Here is a 20,450-nt window from a genome sequence, read left to right as displayed (position 1 = left end):
ATTATTTTTCCCACTGAAGTGGAACCCATTTATCTACTTGCATGTAACATGCTTTTGAACTGCTAGGTTGGCAGAAGATGAGGCAAGTGACGGGAGCTCACTCTGTCAAGTGGTGCTAGGACTGGAACCACCAGAGCACAGAACCTCTCCAGCATCTTTAAGACACCGAGACACCCTGCTTCTCTGTATTTTAAATGAATGCATGATACAATATTACAAGCTGAACCTCTAACTTGGGGAAAAAATTAAACAGGACATTGTTTTAGCAAGATGAGGCTTCTCTAGTTCAGTATTTCTTATCTATATATTTATAGAGATATTATTTCTCTAACCCCAAACAAATTTTAAATATATTGTTTTATTCTTATGAGTAGTACTGAACTATTAGGCTTCAGTGAATAATGGTGTGTTGCTGTTTTTAAATAAGCATTGTTTGCATGTGTTCCTGCAAAAGATGGGATTGTCAACTGCAACTCATCTGGATACTAGATTGGGAAGAGCTAGGAAAGAAGAAAAATGCTAATGAGTTTCAATTTATAAACTGTTTGAAACCTCTCTGGAGGCCTCACATCACTGGGAATGTGAGGGACTGAGGGAGCCAAAGTGTAGTTGCACATGTGGATGAGAGTAGGAGAATGACTAAAAGAGGGTTAATAGGAAGTGGAGCACAGACATGGCACTTATTTTCCCTAGATCAGATGACAGGCGAAGAAATTGAAAGTTAGCTGCAGCTTTTGTCCAATTTTTAATCCAGAAGAAAGCAAATCTTTGCCCAAGCACACAACACGCTAAATCACTATTGTTTTTAATCTCAACTGGCTTTAATCTCAACTGACTGGGTTTGCCAATATGTCTAGCTAACCATTGCTTACAGATTATACTATCTGGCTTCACTTAAAGCAGTGCCCTCCAACCTTTTGGGCACCTGGGACCGGTTCTATGGGGAGAGTTTTTCCCGCAGACCAGAGGGGGCACGATTTTGTATGCTGCTTACATCCCACAGGTGGGGCTTTGCTTGTTTACACAGCCCGGTTTCTGGCACACCATGGACCAGTGCCAGTCCACAGACCAGGGGTCTGTGAGATCAGGGAGACCTGTAGATCAAGGGACCCCTAACTTAAAGCACCAAGCAAAAAACTCAATAAACCACATGTACAAGTTGTAACACAGTAATGGACATGGGCAGCATTTCTCTGGACAGCCACGTATTTAAAGAGAACTCACAACATTAGCCAATCTTACAATCTCTTGATAATGAGGGCTGAATGAAGCCCAGCCTGATACAGCATGGATCATCTTATCTGGAACAGCGAAACAAGTCAGACAAGTTTAGAGAAATGGAGGGAAATAATCTAGTAAAGCTTATTTTATTCTAACCTACATTTATGCTTTCTTCAATGATTGAACAGGTTAATTTCGATCAGAATAGCTTGGAATACATTGCAGTATTTTAATACCCGTTGGGCAATACTTCTATTATGACCAATCCAAATATTCAAAAGATCTGTTACAGTATATTTGGTTTTCTAGTTCGCAGAAATGCTTCCCAGCTAGGAATTTGTGATTTTCACTCAAAGCATTTGCATTACAATCAGAGTTCCTGTTGTCAGAAACATGAAAGGGGATTGCAAACCATATTCTAATGAGTAATGTGCCATAGCTGCTTGTACTAATTCATTCAGCCTGCAGTCTCCATCCTCAGAATGAGTTTAAAATGTGGAATCACAAGTTGAGTTGCTCTACCCACAACAACATGAATTGTGAATTAACAAAAATCCATCCTCTCACCACAAAAATCAAATAACTTGCTGCCGTTCCCCATCACCACTTTTTCATCATGTAGCCTTGGTTAACAAAAGATTAGCCAAAGGGAGGGAGGGGTAAAAAAAAAACAAACCAAAAAACCAAATGCTTCTGAGAGGCAGCTATATATGGGTGGGAAGGAAAAAAATAAAGTACCAAAAAAATTCAAAAAATCAGCCCATTTTGCAATAATTATATCATCATCATAATTATACTAGCAAATCCTGGTAGAGAAATTCAGAACAGTTACAATTATGATGGTATGGCTGCAATTAAGCACTTTTCCTGAATGGCTGTGACCATAGTGTCATGTTGCCAGACTGGGGAAAATGGGCCCAGAATGAAGAAACAAGTCAAAATTGTACAGGTACGAAACCAGAATCTTGAAAGTTGAGTAAAGCTACCCTGAACAAGGACATACATTCAATTTTGAAGCTACTAAGATTGTTGGATGAGCAGGCACAAAAACAGCCAGAGAAGTGATTGAAACCTGGGAAATGGGCTCCTCGTCAATCAACAGGAGTGCTGATTTACCACCAGTTTATCAAATACTTAGGAGGTGACAGCTTGGCAGCACAAGGAAACAACAGCCCATGACTTAATAGCCAGCCATCAAATTTAATAGCCAGCCAACAAAAGTTGTTGATTGGACCCAATCAACAACTAAAAGTCACACACAACAGGCATCATATAAATACCACACACAGAATAGCCCAAAGCACACACTCTGCTAGAGAAGTTCCCTGATGATGGACTCCAACACAAATCCGAAAGCTTGGAAGATTAAACCTGTGGTCCCGGTGACCAACCCAGATTGGATCCCGCAACATTATCCTGGGACATGTATATTCTCCTGCATTCATGAAAGCCACTCTGTCTGCTCAAGTTAACTATGAAGTGAGGTGCAAAAATTTCATTCACTGGAAAATAGAACACCCTTCCAAAACTTGTAAGAGTGCATCTTTGAACCTCAGGGTTCCCTTTGAACCTAGGCATAGGCATTGGTTTACAGAGTGAAAAAAATGCAGCACTGGGGGAAATGGCCACAAGCAAGGCATTCTGCTGGTCTGGGAAAAGGTCTGGGATGTTTGTATATCTTTTTAAAAAAATATTGTGGGAGCGCAATGGCTCATTTGTTAAAGACACTGAGATTGTTAGCTGGAAAGCTGACAGCCTGGGTTCAAAACCTGAGTGCCACATGATGGGGTGAGCTCCCATTCTCGCCCCATCTCCTGCCCATCTGGCAGTTCAAAAGCATGCAAATGCGAGTAGAGAAATAGGTACCACTTTGGTAGGGAGGTAACAGCATTCAGCGCACCTTGGCGTATAGTCATGCTGGCCACATGACCGCAGAAGTGTCTTTGGACAATGCTGGTTCCCTTGGCTAGAAAAAGGAGATGAGCACTGCCCTCTAGAGTTGGACATGATTGGACAGGGGAAATCTTTACCTTTACCTTTTTAAAATATATTTATTACTTTGTATACTTTGATGAAGGAAGTTAAAAGAGTTCTTGAAAGCTTGCATTTTAGGCAGGAGCTATTAAAGGTATTGACTAAGAAGCAAGTTAGCATTTTTCTTCCTTCAGGCCCAATCAGGGGTGAAATGTTCCCGGTTCAGACCGGATCACCCAATCCGGTAGTGATGGCGGCGGATGGTTCGGAGAACTGGTAGCAAAAATCCCTGCTCCCCCGACCCCATGCCCAGCTGAGCCGCACAATCATCAGAAGCTTTTTTTTTTTACTTTTAAAAGCATTTTTTCTACAACCTCTTCAGCCAAAAAATGCTTTTAAAAGTAAAAAAAAAAAAAAAAGCCTCTGATGATCACACGGCTCAGCTGGGATTGTCAAAGGCTTTTAAAAGGAAAAATCCCTTTTTTCCTTTTAAATGCTTCTGACAATCCCAGCTGAGTTGCCTGATGGGCAGAGGCTTCTTAAAAAAGCCTCTGCCGATCAGGCAACTCAGCTGGGATCGTCAGAGCCTTTTGAAAGCATTTTTTTACAACCTCTTTGCCGAAGAGGTTATAGAAAAAATGGTTTTAAAAGTTAAAAAAAAATTGGCCACCCCCACCCAGTCACATTACCCCTCCCCCACCAAGCCATGCCCACAGAACCAGTAGTAACAAACTTTAGATTTCACCACTGGGCCCAATGCTGTTATCCTGATTTTTCTGTTTGTTTTTGAATGCATTATTGTTTGCTTATAAAATATGATGTTATTATCTTTTTCTTTTATTTTTGGTAGTTAAAGAAACATAATTTGAGGTTTATTTCCAATTGTTTAAAATCCTCTGGTACCACGATCCGCAGTAAAGTTTTGTTAGAGCAATTTTCTGAAGAAAACTTCCTGCCTTAGTAGAATTAGTGAAATACTGCCCACCATTATTTTTATCAGAAAATGAACTGTGATTATTTTTCATGCACTAGCCAATTATTACATATGAACAATGTCAAGTGTTACTACCTAATCATTTTCTTCAGTGGGATACGTTTTCTGGTTCAAGGAAGATGCTGAGATCCTTATGTACTTTTACATATTATCTTATTGCTGTAGATATTGAGTTCAAAAGGTGATGGCCATTCATATAGCTCAAAATCTCAAGTACTGTTTAATAAAAGAGGGTTCGCTGCTGCTTTTTTCCATTATTAAGACCTCGATATAATCAAAGGCAGTGGGGTTTGGGTTTTATAAACTTTCTCAGACAATTGTCTATTATGAATGGGATAAGATAGGCAGTGAATTAATGTTCCATTAGATGTTTAAGGGCATGAATAGATCAAGAGGACAAGCATGGAAAAGGCACACCGCTTCTCAATAGTTTATATAAAGATGGTCTATATATGGCAACAATTCAGAAGTGAAAAGAGCAAAGCTGGCAGAAGACTAACAAAACATGTCTTCCTTTAAATGTTATGCTGTGACTCATTATATGTAACTAGGAGTGAAGTCACTAACTACAGTACTGAAACGAATGTTTTACATTTGTGAAATTAACTGATCCCTGGAAATAATTAAATATGAAGATTAATTGGCCACTTTTTGGAGACTATCCGTTACTATATAATCGAATAATTACACATTTTTATGCCAACAAAATTGCAAACAATTCTGAGGACACAGCTGTAGGAGAGCACTCCATCCCTAACACAAAGGCTGCGCTTACCACTTCTAGCCTCTTCTGCCTTCATAAAATGCGTTTTAGAATCTAGTTATGTCACAATGGAGTTTGTATCAGTTCAGACACGTAGCATATCTGATTAGGCACATGACTCTTGAAGCTACAGAAACATTCCAAATTTGCCCTTAGAGGAGCAAATGTGTTCATATTTCTCCAGAAAACATCTGTGCTTTTGGAAATTCCAAAGACTAAACCAAATGCAACTAACTAAAGAGGTAAGGTTTGGAAGTCAATTGGAGTTGTATGTAGAAACCACTCATTTAAATATTTATTTATAGTTTGTTTTAAACCTCTCTGCCTCTAAATACTTTTCAGGGAGCTTATGGACAAACGCTAAACATTTAAAGTGAAAAAGAACTGGATAAACTATCTACTTGTACTTGTCAGCAGGGTTCCAACATCACAATATCATTCCTTTAAATGCCTGAGTTATGTTTTGAAATGGCTATAAATTTGAGACTAGAATGGGCCCTTCTTACAATAAGGATGGCCTCAAAGGACAAGGACAACTATAGTATATCATATTATTTTGTAAACTAAAAGAAATATTGATAAGCATCTATTCCCACTGATTTCCAAGTCCTGCAGAACACCAAAAGAAAATAGCAAAAATCAGAACTCCCCTCTAACATGAAAAATGACAGCAGCAAAAACATCAATTCTCCTCCTCTTGGTTATTAATCATCCTGTCCCACAATTTTTAAAGTTGGTTTCTTTTTGTTAATTAGAAAAAAAAACCCCAACCAACATTGCTAATTGTATGAATAAACTTCACATTTGGCTTGACCCAGTGAAAATGCTGGAAGAAATCTAAAATGCTGGAAGAAATCTAAAAGCCTGGTTACAAGGTATGGCATTGACAATTATATCATCATACTAATTATACTAGGGGAGTGCAATGGCTCAGCAGGTAAGACCACTGAGCTTGTCAAGGTGGAAAACTGACAGCCCAAGTTTGAGACCTGAGCCCTGTGCAATGGGTGAGCTCTGGTTCCTGCCCCAGCTCCTGCTCACCTAGCAGTTTGAAAGCATGCAAATGTGAGTAGATAAATAGTTACCACTTCAGGAGAATGGTAATAGTGTTCTATGTGCCTCTGCATACAGTTATGCTGGCCACAAGACCACAGAGGTATCCTTGGACAACACTGGCTCCTTTGGCTAAGAAACAGAGATGAGCACTAGAGTTGGACACAACTGGATAGGGAAAACCTTTACCTTTACTAATTACACTAACAAAATATATATAGTATGGACGAGCCACCTTCCAAACTCTTAGTTGAATTTCACATTTCAGATGTCAAGACTGCTTCAAATATTGCTCTTTTTTTTTTAATCAAGCAAATATATGAATGAGATAGACTTCTTTCTCCAACATCCAGGTTTCTCTCTAGTTCCTTGTGTAATGTATGTGATAGCTGGACTTGTGCCATACATCACAGAGTGGCTGGCTATACTGCATTTAGCTAGCAAGTTGGTAAAATACCAATTATGGATTAGTGTGAAGTGTGAACCGAGCAAACTGATTTATACAATAAACCACAATTAACAAAATTTGGCCTTAGCATGATGTGTGAATCCAATCAGAGAGGAGCTCAGACATGCTGCTGCTATGTAATATGCTAAACTGGCTTTGCTATGCCAGAAGACAAACAGTTTTGAAAGCTACTGGGCCCGGAGCCATCTACACTTGACAATCCTCCAGGATTTCAACAGAGAATGGATGAAGCCCTGTTTCTCCAGTGCCCTCCTTATTGTCCTTATTGTAATTGCAGCAATAGTCATTCATCAACACTGCCTGAACTCAGAAACCCCGCATTGTTCTATGCTGCTACCTTAGGACTGTTGCCATATTTCTACCCAGGATGTGAGTGCATCTGTGCAAAGTAATGGATGGCTCAGGAACCCCCCAAGGCTCCAGTCTCACCCTTCTTCACAGTGACATACTGAAAATGGGAAGCAACATTGATCTGGGAACTGCATTTAAGGAGCTCTACAGCTTCTGCAGAAAACCCACTTTGGATAAAGATTGTGTTTGTAGACTATTGTGCTCCAAAAGTCCAGAAGAAGAAACCAAGGACCAGCAATATTAATTAATTAGACACATTTTTAAAAAACCCTATCACTATCCAAAGAGTTGTAATTTTCTCGCCAGTCTCAGATTTCCTGATCCCTAAAAGTAAACATTTCACAGCAAAGGCAAGGCAGGAAAACTCAGTCATTTCATAAGACCTGGAGAAATATATCCACTATGTCCTATACTCTTCAAACTCTTACTGAGAGTGAGGGTTTGGTTTGGATTCTCTCTGTCTACGAACAGAAGAACTGATTTCAATTCAGCCAAAGACAGACACAAGCCAGCCAATAATTTATCTATCTAATCTAAAATTAGGAATAAATCAGGGGTGAAATGCTACTGGTTCGCTCCAGTTCGGGCAAACCAGTAGTGATAAAAACTAATGGTTCGGGCAAATCGATAGTAAAAAAATAAGCTACCAGTTCCTCTGAACTGGTATTTCCGACGATCAGATGTGCTGCGCGGTTTAGCTTTGCTAGAAAGCAGGAAATCGGCACAGCTGATCCCCCCAACGCTGTTCTACTTAACCAAGCCTCCTTTTGGTGTGTATTGTGCATGTGCACGCAGCGTGCATTTAGCACCCACTGCGCATGCATGCACATGCAGCACCCACTGCGCATGCATGTGCACAGGGCATGCATGGCACACAGCATGCATGCGTGGCCAGCAAACCAGTAGCAAACCAGTTCAGATTTTACCACTGGAATAAATCCTTGATAACTATTAATTCCAGGAAGGTACGAGATAGGAAACAACGAGTCCAAGTCAGAAATAGTAGCAACTAACAAACCACAAGTTAGTTTGTCAAAATAGATCCAGTGAATTAGCCAGTGGCAACCTGAAAATCAGGAGGAAAAAAATCTATCACATCTCTCCCAGATTTCAAATTAGTTGTATAAAGAAGTTTGACACTAAGCCCTGTTTTTTACATAGGATTTTGCAGCTTAAATTTGAATTCTTTCTCTAAATTGGAAGTCATTATGAACATCAAACACCTGAACCCTGTGATTCTCAAAAGGCAAAGAACCATCCTTATTGTTTTTGAAGCTACACTCTGTCCATGGTAACAGATTTCATTTTATAATAAACTTTTCTAGTTCCACACACTTTTCTTCATCCAGGCACGTTGGCTTTTTTTTTAAGTTCTTAAGTAACACAGGAGCTGTTTAAACCAAGAAAGTCTTAACATAGGTTTTCAAGCATTTTTTTTCCGTAGTAGGAAAGTAGCAGGGCTCAATTATTTGACAGTTAAGATTAGCCCATGTGGAACTTAATTCTGAAGCTGGTCCTAAAAGTCTGGCTTTTCATTATAAGAAGAAATTATGCCAAAGGAAGAGTTTTTGCCATTAACCAGATATATTGGAAACCAGTATCCACAAAGTTCTGTCCTGTGGATGGAGGGAAATCTAAACTAATCTATTGAGAAAATGTTAATTGAAGAAGACAGTTTTAATTATGGACACAACCAAGCTTGTGGTATTTACATCTGGAACATATTAGAGTCCTGGCTACTATCTTTGTCAGCTGCCCAGAGTTGCATTAATGAGTTGAGTGGCCATAAGATTGAAATAAATAAATAAGATGGTTGACCCTGGATACTTGGGATGAGGCAACCTGGCACCATGAATAAGCCCTAACCAAGCACAAAAGTGTATGGAATATCCAATACAGGTTGGGTATTGAGTATATTGTATTAGGTTTCTTGCAGACAGGAGCAAGGAGCAATTCTATTAAAAATAGAAAGGGAAGATTTCCAAGTTTACAGATAAATATCCCATTCACAAAAGCTTTTTGTAAAAGACAACCAAACTGTCCTAATTTTTTTTAAGGGTGCTGCAATCCTGCAAAAAAATAAATAAATAAAAATCAAAGATACAGGACAGCACAATTTAAATTTAATTCCTAATGTACTCTCACATTTTCCTGGCAAAAGTATGGAAGCAATTACACATTACCCGTTTTCAGATTTTTTTTCAACTTTCCATTCACCTTGCAAGTTTTCAGTCCAAGTATTAATCAGGCTTGACTCTGCTTATCTTCTAAGTCCAGCCAAGTATTGCCACTAGCTGAAATGCCCTCTGAGAAGAAGCTGACATTGATTAAACAAATGTCAAGAGCATTTGAGGCGATTCCAAAGAATCTTGATCCAGGGAGCATCCAAGAGGACCACGCATGATTTACCATTGATGCTGTCCAAAGATCAATTTAGGTTCATCTCTTTCCTCTTTTGTTTTTTGAAAACCTATTTTGCTTTTCTGGGCCAGCTTGAAGTTCCATTTTGATTTTTGCTGTGTTAATATAGTCAGGTATTTTAACTGTTTTTTAATTGCCTTTGAAAACCATTGTATAAACATCAGCTGATCAGAAATATAAATTCTTACAAACAAGCAAACTTTCGTAAATGTGATTTTAACAGTAATACTGACAGCATTACCTTGCTTGGTGAGCCAGCTTGGTGAAGTGATTAAGGCACTTGGCTAGAAATCAGGAGACAGTGAGTTTTAGTCCCACCTGAAGTCCAAAGCTAGCTAGATGACCTTGGGCCAGTCACTCTCATCCCTAAGGAAGGAGGCAATGGCAAACCACTTCCAAAAAAAACTTGCCAAGGAAGCAGCAGGGACTAGTCTAGGCAGTTGTCAGGAATCAAAAGGCAACAAAACTTTACTACCTTCTCACCACCAACCCTTGCTTGATCCCATGATTTACTGACATCAGTAAAGCTGATGTTGGAGAACTGTGTATAATGACAAACATTCTATAGCACCCCTGCAACTCAGCAAAAGTCTGTCAAAGTCTAATTTCAGATCAAGGTCAAATAGTCTGTCCTTGTAATAACTCTGAAGCAGAGTCAAATCAGTTAAAGGAACATTACTTACAGCACCTTAAAAACAAATTTAAGTCACTGTTTATTTTGGTGCTGGGGGAATGATATAGTGACGGCTTATCTTTTTTTTTTAAGCGGGGGGAGGGAGAGATACATTAGTTTTCTGCAAAACTCAATGATGTGTGTGCCTTAATACCAGAGGTGGGCTACTGCCGGTTCGGACCGGTTCGCCCATACCGGTAGTTCCCACCACCAGCTGGGTCCACTCATCCACCCCGATGCTATCCTGTCTTATATATGTCACTCTCTGGCTCGCTCACCCCATCCACGCAGCCCAGCTGATTTCCACTCCTCGCCCGCTCTACTCACCACAGCTACCTGAGAAGGTGTGCTGGAGGCTGCGAGAATGAAACTGCTGTGTGTTTGAAGCTGTGTGCAAGTGTGGAAGGTGCGTGCGCACGCAAATGGCGCATATACACATGCATTCACATTTTTGGTTCTGCAGTAGGCGAACCGGTTGTTAAATTATGTGAAGCCCACCTCTGCTTAATACAAAGCAATCTATTAAGCTCCCTAAAAGATTATCCAAAGCTGGTGTTGATTTTTCATATTGATTATTTATGTTTCATTGCTCATCTGTTTCCTTTCTGAGATCAGAAGGAATTATGGAAGAAGTTTCAGTTCTGTTTCTAGAAGAAAATGTAGAGGGTGGGGGGGAGAAGAGGGGGAGGAAAGATTGCTAAAGCAACCCAGCAATCAACATTGCCACTCACTTATTTGCTATTAGCTTAATCAAAGCTTAACTTCAAAGCAACCCGTAGCTGCATTAAGAAGGAAATTGTTCTTCAAAGCGGGCTTGGACTACAGAGCTGGAATGAAGCCTAAAACTAAGGCTTCTCCTGCTTTTTATTGTCTCCTCCCCCTTTCTTTTGTGAGAGCTTAGTAGACTGTCTGCGAAAAGCGGTGAAGGGCTCTCTCAGAAAGGCAATTCCTGGAGAGAAAAAACAATGAGCTAAATATGAAAAAGAACTAAATGTGAAAAAGGACATTACGAATGGAATCTGTCTAATGTCTAATAATAAACAGCTTATCACCACAGCATGCACCAATTTTACTTTCAGTCCTTTGAGTTTGTGATACAGTAGAAGTCCACTGATCACATAAATCCTCGATTTCCAATATCTGTTGAATATTCCATATCAAACAGGTCAGTTTTCACCTCTGATACTATTGATAACTGCTTAACATCTGAGATAAATTTATAGGTGTGGATCAATGATGATTAATATATCAATTTGGAACATTACTACTCTATATTATGAAGCCTGCCAGCTACACTCATATATACAGTTATAGGAACTGAGCTCCAGTTTAACTCAGACTTATTTCTGAGTAACCAGACCTATGCTTGCACTGTGTTTTATAATCATATATTATTTCTTGAAAAGGATAACAGATTCTCATTTTAGCAGTAGTTTTAAATCTTTTAAAGAATGCAAAATGCCTCAAGGCAGAATTGTATTACTCCACAATGTTATCTCATAAGATAGACCATGAGGAGGATACAAATAATAAAGTACCACTAGCTAAGAGTTAATCTGAATTTTATACTGTGTTGTAAAATCCTGCAAAAACAGGAAGGTTAGAATGTGTGAACAGACTACATATAAATACAGAGATAGATTCATCCATCCCATAGACAATTACAGTTCTACAGAAACTCTCATATCTCTGAAAGTCTAAATTTCACACAATGAGAAAAGAGATGCATTTAAATTCCACCAAAATCAAACAGGAGAAGATCATTACAAATAAAATCTCATTCATTTCTGTGATGTTTAAGCTCCACTAACTTGCAGAATTGCAGCCACTATGCTCAGCCTAAGTAAGCAAGTAAAATATATTGTCTGGATATACATAATACTTTGAGGGTAAAAATGAGAAAATAAGAAAAGAGGGAGATTTCTTTGGCTAAACTTTTTGTAGTATTAATTACTCTGAATATTAACTTTGTTCCATAACAATGCTCAACTTTAAAAAATGTTATTCCATTGTTAACAATTGCACAGTCATCAGAACTTAATCTTCCATGTTCTCAAGAGCTACATCAAGTTGAAATCAAATTAGAACTCTTATGTTTAAAAAATGAACAGCCAATCCATCATACAAATTGCCATCACTACCCTTACTAAAAAGCCTACATTACATTTCCCATCATTGCTTTAAAAATATTTTTACACAGTAGTTATTATTCATTTCAAGGTTCTTCTAATTCCCTCCTTTTTCAGAGAAACTACAGAGCTAAATTCTGGATCAGATCCTCTAAATTGTTAAAGTATGAAATTTTTACTGAAACCACATGTAATGAACCCTAGAATTGCTGAATCTTTCAAGCTATAGAAGTTTTACACACACACACACACACACACACACACACACACACACACACACACACAAACACCAGAAAATAGTATGTAATTTGTTTCTCCTAACTGTGTCCCTTGAGCCTTCTGTTTTCTCTTTCCCCTTTTCATTTTACAATTAACCATGTTGAAATCTTGCTTGCCAGGCCAAGCAAAGGAACACATGGATGAAATGATACCTGCAACCCCAGGTTGCATTTTGAACATAAGCTTATATTTGCTTCTCTTTTTGATATGCCACCTGTACCACCCAATGAAATAGATTCATAAATTGCATGTACATAATAAGGTGAACATAAACATGGTTTACTATTCAAACCACAGTGGCTAAGCTAAAACCCAACCATCATATTGTATCAGGTCATCACACTATTTATTTATTTATTTATTTATTTATTTATTTATTTATTTATTTATTTATTTATTTATTTAAATTAGATTTATATGCTGCCCTATCTCCATAGGACTCAGGGCGGCTCACAACAATTAAGATATACAATCTCAATCCAAGTAAGAAACATGTTAAAATACATATTAAACGCATATTAAAATACATTAAAAATCAAAACCCCATCAGTCCAGGCTGGGCAATTTAAACAGTTGTGTTTTTAGTTCATGATGGAAAGTGTGAAGGTCAGGGGCCAACCAGAGTCCCTGGGGGAGTTGATTCCAAAGGGTGGGTGCGCCCACAGAGAAAGCTCTACCTCTGGCGGTCGCCAGCCAACATTGTCTAGCCGACAGCACCCTAAGTAGGCCCTCCCTGTGAGAACGCACCGGACGATGGGGAGCTGTTGCTGGTTGCAGATGGTCCGACAGATATCCTGGGCCTAAGCCATGTAGGGCTTTATAGGTCATCACCAGCACCTTGAATCTCACCCGGAGGGCAACCGGCAACCGATGCAAGTCGTGCAGGAGAGGTGTAACATGGGCATATCGGGATCCTCCCATCACAACCCGCGCGACCGCATTCTGCACCAGCTGAAGCCTCCGAGTGGTCTTCAAAGGCAGCCCCAAGTAGAGAGCATTGCAGTAGTCAATACAGGAGGTGACTAGCGCATGAGTAACTGTGCTTAGGGCATCCCGGTCCAAATAGGGGCGCAACTGGTGCACCAGGCGAACCTGGGCAAACGCCCCTCTGGTCACGGTTGTTATATGATCTTCTAGGCTCAACCATGAGTCCAGGAGGACACCCAAATTGTGTGTCCTGTCTACAGGGGGTAACAACTCGCCCCCTATAGCCAAAGATGGAACCTCTTGATCGGATCAAGATGCCGGTACCCACAGCCACTCGGTCTTGGCAGGGTTGAGCCGAAGCCTGTTCCTCCCCATCCAGACCCATACCACTTCCAGGCACCAGGACATCACATCGAGGACATCACTGGGCTGGTTCGGGGTGGATATAAAAAGTTGGGTATCATCAGCAACTAACCCCAAAGAGCTTTATTTGTTTTTGTTTCACATGTTTTTATATTTCCCCTTTATTATTTTTACAAATAACTCAAGGTGATGAACATACCCTTCTCCTCCTATTTTCCCCACAACAACCACCCTGTGAGGTGAGTTGGGCTGAGAGAGTGTGATTGGTCCAAGATTTCATGACTAAGGCAGGACTGGAACTCACAATCAGTAAACCCAATTCACATGATTGGTTAATCAATTAGTCACTTAAGAGAACATAGCTGTGTTCTGTACTCCACATAATGATTTACACACCTAATTGTGCCAAGAAATTGGAGCCATGTAAACATAAATATTCATCCTTCATGCAGTTCAATCCTATGTAGAGTGATGGATTGACCTCAGTCGTTGAATCTAGAAGATGTTGGATGGACACTAAGGAATGCCAGATCAACTGTTCAGTCCATAGGTACTGACCTGTCCATTGGGAAATGGGCTTCTTCCACTTTCCGGAAATCTGTGCTATTCTCCAGCCTGGCTAGCACTTCCATCCTCTTCACCATTGTCTCCAGCATATCACTCATTTTCCTCAGCACTCCTCTGGACTCCAGAGTCCCCATCACTGCAGTCATACAGGAAAGCAGAAGAAAGAGAAAGGAACAGAAGAACATTCTACAGTGGTGCTCAAGAAGCAGCAGAGATACATTCAGACAGATGGAAAGGGCAAACATTAATTCTTGTGAATGGGAAAAAGGCGGGAAGGAGTTGCTGACCAGATTTTAATCCGACACACATTACTACATGGTATGTTCTGTTCTTGGATTAGCTTGTTCTCAGCAAAAACAATAAAATAACCTTTGTGGCCCCCTAACATTGAATATAACATTGTGTGATGGGCCTGTGTGAGTCGGCCTGATTGTGATCAAAGTGCAGATTCAAAAGGCAAAGAAGGCATGAATCCAGCTGAGTTTGCAAATTTTAGAATAAAACAGAAAAGAAAAGAAAAGAAAAGAAAAGAAAAGAAAAGAAAAGAAAAGAAAAGAAAAGAAAAGAAAAGAAAAGAAAAGAATTCTTCATTGGCCAAGTATGATTGGACACGCAAAGAATTTGTCTCCAGTGCATAAGCTCTCAGTGTATATAAAAATACGTTTGAGATTCATAGAAAAACAAAGTTGAGCTGCAAAAACCCTTCTCTATTAGACTCCAATAAGAAGTTTCAGGGTGTTTGCAACGCCTTCATTTTCCAACAGAATTTGGGTAAAAATAGCAGAGGTCACTAATCCTGCCAATTTTCAGCTAGGTGGCTATATGTTTTTCCAAATATTATCCATGCATAACTTTTAAGGCAGAGAAAGCCAAGTAAGAAAAGGACAACGCAGCAGTTTCCAGATGATTTGGGAAAGAGCCTTAAAAAACCCAATGAGGTATATGTCCTATTCTAATTTTAAAACTCAAACGAACAAGCTTTAGAAAGTGGCTTTTAAGTTCTAATTTTTTATTTTATTTTTTTGGTCTTGCTTTTCTATACCACCACACTTGGTATAATACTGAAGAACCATCAATGATTTGCTCATATAAGATGATGCAGCTTTGCTGCCTCTGATTCTTTAGGCTTTAGAGGTGTCAGGAACGTAGGTGCCTGAAAAACCCCTCATCAGTGGCAGGACTTGATAGTGTCAGAGTTGTGGCAAACTGTTAACACTTTGTTAGCTAATTACTAGCAGTAGAGACAGCAGAAGCAGGTCGGCACAATGAAATACAACAGTTTGCACAGAAACAGCCCACTGAGAAAGTTGTATTTGTAGTTTGCAGTCCTCTACTTTTAAAAAAAAAAAAGGTGCTTTTCAGCACTATAGGTAGTCCTCAATTTACAGCAGCTCATTTAGTGACTGTTCAAAGTTACAATGAAAAAAGTGATTTATGACCAGCTGTCACACTTATGACCAGTGCAGCATCCCCATGGTCACATGATCAAAATTCAGATGCTTGGCATCTCATATTTACTCATATTTATGATGATTGCAGTGTCCCAGTGTCCCAGGGTCATGTGATTACATTTTGCAACCTTCTGACAAGCGAAGTCAATGGGGAAGCCAGATTTACTTAACATCTGTGTTACTAACTTAACAATTGCAGTGATTCACTTACCAACTGTGGCAAGAAAGATCATAAAATGGGACAAAACTCACTTTAACAAATGTCTCATTTAAGCAACAGAAATGTTGGGCTCAGTTGTGGTCATAAGTTAAGGACTACCTGTTCTTGTGCTACTCTGATTCCTATTCACTTATTGTCCAGAGATTTAAACCTCTGTCTCAATCCTTGGAATGTTAAAAGGAAAAGTTGATTGATAAGTACATATAAGAAATCCATCTTGTTCCCATATTCAAAGTGCTAAGAATTGAACTGATTCCCAGCTGGTTTGGCAGGACCAGCAGAGAAATACAAAAAACCCCTCTAGTCCTCAAGGTTAGTAGAGCTGAGGAAAGGAAGGAAGTATTAGGTATCCTTCTGAGGAGTCCAATCAATATACTTGATGAAATGGAAGATGGAACACAAATATTTATGTGCTAAGAATTGTCTTTAATATATCACAAGATTCTTATTTTTGATGTAGTAAACTAACATGGCCACACAACTAAAGTTATATCAATAATTTGGCATTTCCAGCATTTGTGCTGTAAACTTAGGCTTGTTATTCAATAAATATTTCCACAGCTATGAGAATTATTTCTTGCAAAATACGTTTGGAGAACATTACAAACGGCATTAACTTTCATTACTTAGTACATTTATCCATAGATTTCTTTATCATGTTGGCTGAGAAACCAAGCCTATTGGTTTTTTATTGTTTCTTTCATGATAATGCCAGAAAGACCTTGAGATGAAAGTAAAGGACAGAGAACAAATTTGTCCTGTATAATATTTATATGTATGCCCCCTACAAAGCTAAGTTACTCATCAAATTTATTGCTGTCATTTCATTCTTCTGAACTTCTTTAAAGCAAATTTTCATTTACAAAGCAGCGGGAGGTTAGAGGACAAGAGAAACAATTGGGGACCTACAGACACACTGTAATGTAATGCATATTTTCCCTAGCATCAAACATAGACCTGTCACCAAACAGTAAAATGCAGAGTGTCTCAATGTTTCTGGATTAAGGGACAAAATTCTTTCAGCTCCCATAGAATACCATATCTGGGAGGCAAAATCTCTACTCTTCTGCTGCCATCTAGGTGCTGTCTGGATTTTGCCAGTCAAAGTATAAGATTCCTAATATTTATTTATATTTTTGCTTCTGTTATTTGATTAGATTTATATCCATCCTTTTCTCCTAGAGCTCAAGGCATTTTACAAGGTATCTCCCATCATTAGATTCCTACACAGCAATCCTATGAAGTAGGCTGGGCTGAAGGAAAGTAACAGGGCCATAGGCACTGAGGAGATTTCCATTCATGATGCAACCTAAGTCTTAGTTCAGTCTGATCCTAGTTCAACCAACTAGCCACCATACCATACTAGCTCTTTTAAGACTGAATTAAGTATTTTGGGAATCAAGGTTCAGATTCCACAATGGTTATCTTATAAATTTCAGGTTATTAATTGCATGACCTTTGTGAGGAGTTTTAATTCTTAGAAAATTTTCTATTATAATAGGCAAAGAATAAAAAGACTGTTGGAAGAAATGTCCATCTGGATTCAGTTCCAAGTGGGAAGAAAGACATTGGAAACATGGAGACTGCTTGGAAAAATGGTTTTTAATGGTGGACAGGACCACATGGTTTTGAAGTCCTGGGCAAAAAAGAGTGCCTGGGTTTTATGCCCTCTGTTGGGCTTTGAATTTGAGCTTGTGTTCTGATTGGTTGTCAGACTCCCATGGAGTCATGCAGGGGTAATTTTGTAGGTTGTCTTTTGAGTCCCAAGCTTGGTTGACTCTTGCTGGGTGATGATGTAATGAAAGGGCTTTGGGCAATTCCTACTATGGCTCTGCCTGAAGGAGGTAGATCTTTGTTATGTAGAATAGACTGGCCCAAGCCTTATGTCCCATTGACAAAGGTAGGGGTGGGGGCTGAGTTTCTGTCTCCCTTTTAGGGGAAATATTCTGCCCTTTTAATATTTCCTAAAATATCTCATTTTCCTAGGAGAAGGGTGGATGCTAACTTACTACAAGACCAATTTTCTTGTGCAGAGATTGGCTAAGAAAAATAATACTATAGCTATTGGAGTTCTATGTATCTACAATAAAGCTGTTAAGGCACAAAAAAATGTCAGAAGCATGGCCATCTGAGCTAGGGATGTTAAAAACTATTTTGCATTTTCATGCAAATTTCCCCAATATCTACTTCTTGAAATTGTCCAAAACTTCCACCCCTAAAAAAACCCTTACAGTATCCTATTATGTAAAAATACATTAAAGATATACTATATTGGAGAAAATTGCTTGCAAAAGTGCATACATTAGGTGAAATGCATTTAAAAATGAATATTATTAGGAGAAAGTGCATACAGAATGCATATATTTTTGCAGATTCTTTTATGTTATAAAGAAAAGAGCTGACCCAATCCTCTATGATAGAAAAATGAAATGTACAGGTGAACAAAATGTATGAAGTTATTCAGTTAAATCTTTCTGAATAATTTAAAATGTCTTTCTCTATACAGCTGAGCTCAATACACCAGGGATAATAACCTTGTTATTGTTTACATGCTTATTTTTCCCCCAAATGAGAGCAGAGATCATTAAGAATCCCTGATGCTGATGGGACTGCCAAATTCTTAACTAGTTCTGCTCCAACGCTTTTAAGAACAACCTGACATATAGAAATTAAGTAACTGGATTTCCCCCCACTATTTCATATCCATATTCATATCAGCCATTTAATGGTCCAGAATGCAGCCACGCGGGTTATTATGGGGGCGACATGGCGCTCCCATGTAACACCTCTCCTGCGTGAGCTGCACTGGCTCCCGGTGGTCTTCCGGGTACGCTTCAAGGTATTGGTTCTCATCTTTAAAGTGCTCCATGGCTTAGGGCCCGGGTATTTACGAGACCACCTTCTGCCACCGATAACCTCCCACCGGCCAATCCGCTCCCACAGAGAGGGTCTCCTCAGGGTGCCGTTAGCCAAGCAATGTCGACTGACGACCCCCAGGGGGAGAGCACCTGCCCTCTGGAATGAGCTACCCCCAGGAATGCGACTGATCCTGGACCTCCGTACTTTCCATCGAGCTTTGAAGACCTTCCTATTCCAGCAAGCTGGGCTCGCTTAAAATTTTAATGGGTTTTTTTATGGGCAAAGGGTTTTAAATTTTGGGAAGCCAATTTGATTTAATTCTGTTTTAATTTATTTTAATTTTTATATTGTATGTATTTTAATCTTGGCTGTTCACCGCCCTGAGTCCTTCAGGAGAAGGGTGGTATATGAATTTAATAAACCTAAACCTAACCTAACCTAATTTCTGGATCTCAGGCTATGTAGAATTAAAAAAACAAAGACATCAGAAGGTGGTTCAAAACCCAATCAAAACTTTATCCATGACAGTAGCAGCAGTGCAAAATACTAGCCTGCCTTCAATGTGAATCATCTTCCAATAATATGAGATACCTTTTCCTTGCTTTACTGAAGAATTTCCAGTTGGCGTTAAAAACTCATTTTTAAAAAAGAGAGACTTCTTACTTTTTTTTCTTGGCAACTTGTCTTGTAGTTGTGAAGGGAGGTTCTGCCACAGGCGGTAACCTTGTGAACATCAAGCTTTTTCTCCATGGCATCTTTCATGTGTGAGATGTCAGACATTTGTTCTTACGTTTATCTTTGAATTATAATGACAATATAGAGTAGCTTGTGTTATACAGTCCTTTATTAATAGGGAGTCTCCTGTTTGATAGATTGTTTGATCCAAATAAGATAAATTCTCATAAGTTGAGTTTGATTTCTAGTGAATTCATGGACACATTTATGTTGTTCCTTGACAGCAATGTAAAAATGGTTTGTCCAAGCATACTTCCAAGATAGTTTCCCCAATCTATTTCATAGCACATGATTTCTCAGTGGTCTCTCATCCGACAACTAAATAGGTCAGACCTGCTTAAGTTTTCAAAAATAACCAAGGTTGATTAAATGTGAGATTTAGATAAAGTATCGTAAGAATAATATGTGGGGACTTTATCAATAGTTGAGGAAAAAGGAAGATGCCTAGAATACTCCTTCACTGCTTGTCGCACCAGAATGAAATGATTTCTATTTACAATAGAATAACATTTTCTAAAATTGTGTCTGTACATTTATTTTTTATTGATTGATTTTTATTATTAAACAAATATATACAGCCACCTCACTCACATGGGTGACTCTGGCTGACTTACAACATTTAAAAAAATCTACCATATAATAAAAACACATTTAAAAAAAAAACCAGACCCCCACATCCATGAGAGCCACAACACAATCAAATCAGCTACTTAATGGACTGTAACTCCATGTGCGGTCCCCAGACCCACTGATGAGCCCAGACTTTTTGGATGAGCAATGGGGGGGGGCAACCATATCTCAGGAGGAATGATATTCCATAAAGAAGGTACCACCATTAAGAAGGTTCCTTTTTTTTTCTTAAATAAGAAAAAAATACAAGCTAGTTTGGATACAAAACTGTCCTGACTTCATTTCTTTTCTTCAGCGATGTTTTTATGATCACCTCACCTCAGATCATCTTGCAATACTTTTACAGATGTGGCTACATACTGTGATATGGT

General features: G+C 39.0%; 1 protein-coding gene across 7 annotated transcripts in view; it reads right to left on the bottom strand.

The window, feature by feature from the left end:
• Positions 1–20,450, bottom strand: part of MGAT5B (alpha-1,6-mannosylglycoprotein 6-beta-N-acetylglucosaminyltransferase B) — a 245,443-nt gene that overhangs the window by 136,508 nt on the left and 88,485 nt on the right. For 5 of the 7 annotated variants that reach the window (XM_034408545.3, XM_034408547.3, XM_034408542.3 and 2 more), the window contains exon 3: positions 14,176–14,320. The exons of the other annotated variants lie outside the window; for them this stretch is intronic. In XM_034408545.3, coding sequence (XP_034264436.1) covers positions 14,176–14,320 — 145 coding nt within the window. The remainder of the gene's footprint in view (positions 1–14,175; positions 14,321–20,450) is intronic. 7 annotated transcript variants of the gene reach the window in all.

Source organism: Pantherophis guttatus, chromosome 2 (assembly GCF_059756535.1).
Source record: "Pantherophis guttatus breed Tessera chromosome 2, ASM5975653v1, whole genome shotgun sequence".
Taxonomy (NCBI): domain Eukaryota; kingdom Metazoa; phylum Chordata; class Lepidosauria; order Squamata; family Colubridae; genus Pantherophis; species Pantherophis guttatus.
The sequence above is the reverse complement of the archived record's forward strand: the minus strand, read 5'-3'. Positions and strand labels throughout refer to the sequence as shown.